Source organism: Morone saxatilis, unplaced genomic scaffold, assembly GCF_004916995.1.
Source record: "Morone saxatilis isolate NCDOM2014 unplaced genomic scaffold, NCSU_SB_2.0 Contig8, whole genome shotgun sequence".
Taxonomy (NCBI): Eukaryota; Metazoa; Chordata; class Actinopteri; family Moronidae; genus Morone; species Morone saxatilis.
In genome coordinates this window covers 25,745,506-25,748,118 of record NW_023340257.1, presented here as the reverse complement: position 1 = coordinate 25,748,118, position 2,613 = coordinate 25,745,506, and the positions used below count along the sequence as shown (strand labels likewise).

The window sequence follows — 2,613 nt, the reverse complement described above, 5'->3', positions numbered from 1 at the left end:
TGTGTGTGTATGTGTGTTCTGCTGATTTGACCTTACAGAGAACAGAAAGCTTCTTAGAAAATAAATATTTCTAAATAAAAAACCTCTGCTTCCCTTGTGACCATCACACACACGCACACACAGGTCCTCATGGTCTCATTAGAGAGCTGAAGTGAGACAGACGACAGGTCCATTTAAAGATTAATGAGTGTGAGAAATCTAATAAACGACTGCTACCTGGACATCAGTGAATGACTCATCTGGGACTGTTTAGTGCAAAGAGACAGTGTGTGTGTGTGTGTGTCTCAGAATAACGGTGCAATATTGTATTGTCGCTTTAGGCTGAGACACTATATAGTAAGTCCTTTCATGTATGTCTGTATGAATGTTTGTGATATATCTAATATTACCATTAATCAATTGATTAATCAATAAATCCAGTAAACATAGCAAACATACAAAATTAAGTAAAGTTAAAAAAGTTAAGTAAACATTTGTTTGTTTGTGGAGATAAATTCCTTCCTTTTTTTACGTCTTTAGTTGTCACAGTGTGTGCTAAGCTGATTACACTGAGTGCCAGTAAACGCAGCACTGTGTATAAAAGGTCTCTCCAGACTGTACTAACATTACTGGAAGACATTAGGTAAATGGGGTTGTTATTATGACCCGGGTCAGGGGCTAAAAATCACAGACATATGAGCTCCAGACAGGATTAAAATCACTTAGTAGTACATTTAGTAAAATGGCCTCCATTTATGATGATTTCTTTTGGCTGGATGATTATTATTTTTCCTTTTTGTGAACTTTTTATTAATTTTCCTAGTCTAGTCCTAGACTAATACGTTATGGAGGGAAGATAACCACTGACTAATAGATAGAGTATGTGAGGGTATCCATCTTGTGATAATCCAATTGGAAAAAAACAAACCCTATCTGATGGTTAAATACCATACCATATCTCTGTATCATTTTGTACTGTATCAGTTGGTGTTTATAATTGCGTGATCTTCTAATCAATAGCCTGATTATCGCAAACTTAAACTGTTGGAAGGCTTTCTTGTAGCAAACTTTTTGTGCCAAGCTTGGGAGAGAAGCCGAATATTTTGTTTAAGACCGAGCCGTATAATAATCTATAATCTGTAATTTTGTATTTTAGGTGTTTTATAAACCTACGAGCGGTGAGCATGTTGTGTGCATGACACGAAAATAACATAAAATCAATCATCATCATCCTCCCCTAGAGAAATATATCCAGTTTGAAGACCTTTAGACCTGTCTTTGTCTTTGCCTCGTTTCTTTTTCTATTTTATTTCTAACTTTCATTCATCTTTCCCCAAGTATTAGCATTATTGATTGTCCCTCCTGTGTGCCTTTGGTCTCACATTTGCCTTCACTTTTTTACTTAAACTTTAACTTCTTAAGGGGGAAATCCCTAAAAGTGTTTCAACTAGTGTTGTCAGACAATTAGCATAAGCGTCTAAGCCTGTCTAACTCAGTGAATTAAAGGTTTATTTCGACTAAACTGGTGTTGGTGACAGTTTGAATCGTGTTTTTCGATTATCTGCTAGATAAAATTACTGGTTTTCTCAGTGTTGTCTGGTGGCCGTGGCAGCCATTGTTTTGGTCTAAGATATTGGTGCTCTAGAGCGACACAGTGGCAGTGAATGTTGTATACAACTAAAAGAGTGTGTTTACCATGATGGATCAGCCTCATACTAAACAGCAGTAGTTGTAGTGTGTGTGTGTGTGTATGAGCTTGAATGCATTGTATCAGTGCATACAAGTATAGAAAGAGTGTGTGCATCCTTACTGATTTGGTGTGTTCTGGTCGGGGGGCGATCACCGGCGGGGGCTCAGCCTCGTCTTCATCCTCGTCCTCGGATACGGTTGCTATGGCTGGCGTCTCGGACACGGCCTTGGAGCTCTGCGAGATGTCACATGGAGAGAGAGGGCGGGGCCTCAGTGACATCATCGTCACGTGAGCCAGCAGCGATACAAGACCCATCATTGCTTCCTACTGTTACTGCTTCATCATCTCATCATGCAGAGAAGTCCTCCTGCTCTTCTTCTCTGCTTGTTTTTTCTCAAAATTTAACCTTCTTTCCTTCCAGCTTCCCTGTCTTTCCACCCTTTTTCTCTCTCGTCTCTCGCCTTCCTCTCGTCATCACTGTGGATGTCTGAGAGCTCTGCTCATGTCTGGCTTCTAGTCACACATCCTCCTCTCCATCCCTCTCTTCTTCTGTCCTCTATCGCTTTAGTCTGTCGCTCGGCTGGTGGCCAAGCTGCAGACACAAGAAAATGGTGAAAGGAGGAAAAGATGCTGATTCACAATGCAGAGAGAGGGGGGGGAGCAGAGAGAGGTACGAGAGGTAAGAGACGGAGAAGAGGAAGCGGAAAACCAAGAGAGAGAGAGAAGATAGGAGAGAGCGAGAGGGAGGAGAGACGACGTAGAAGAGACGGAGAGGGGAATAAAAGAGAGATGGGATAGAGAGAGGGGGGTGGCTCAATCATCACTGCCTCCTCCCATTTTCTTTTTATTCTCACCTTCATTCTTTAAAGGTACCTTTCAGACAACATTTGTAGTGCGGCAAAAAAAAAACTTATTTACTTAGTATGTATTATTATTATTATTAT

The 2,613-nt window shown here is 40.6% G+C and overlaps 1 protein-coding gene across 1 annotated transcript in view; it reads right to left on the bottom strand.

Moving 5' to 3' along the window:
* The window catches only part of pak1 (p21 protein (Cdc42/Rac)-activated kinase 1), a gene marked incomplete at its 5' end in the record, with an annotated part of 22,703 nt that overhangs the window by 11,623 nt on the left and 8,467 nt on the right, over positions 1–2,613 (bottom strand). The window contains 1 exon segment of the mRNA XM_035680704.1: positions 1,790–1,903. Coding sequence (XP_035536597.1) covers positions 1,790–1,903 — 114 coding nt within the window.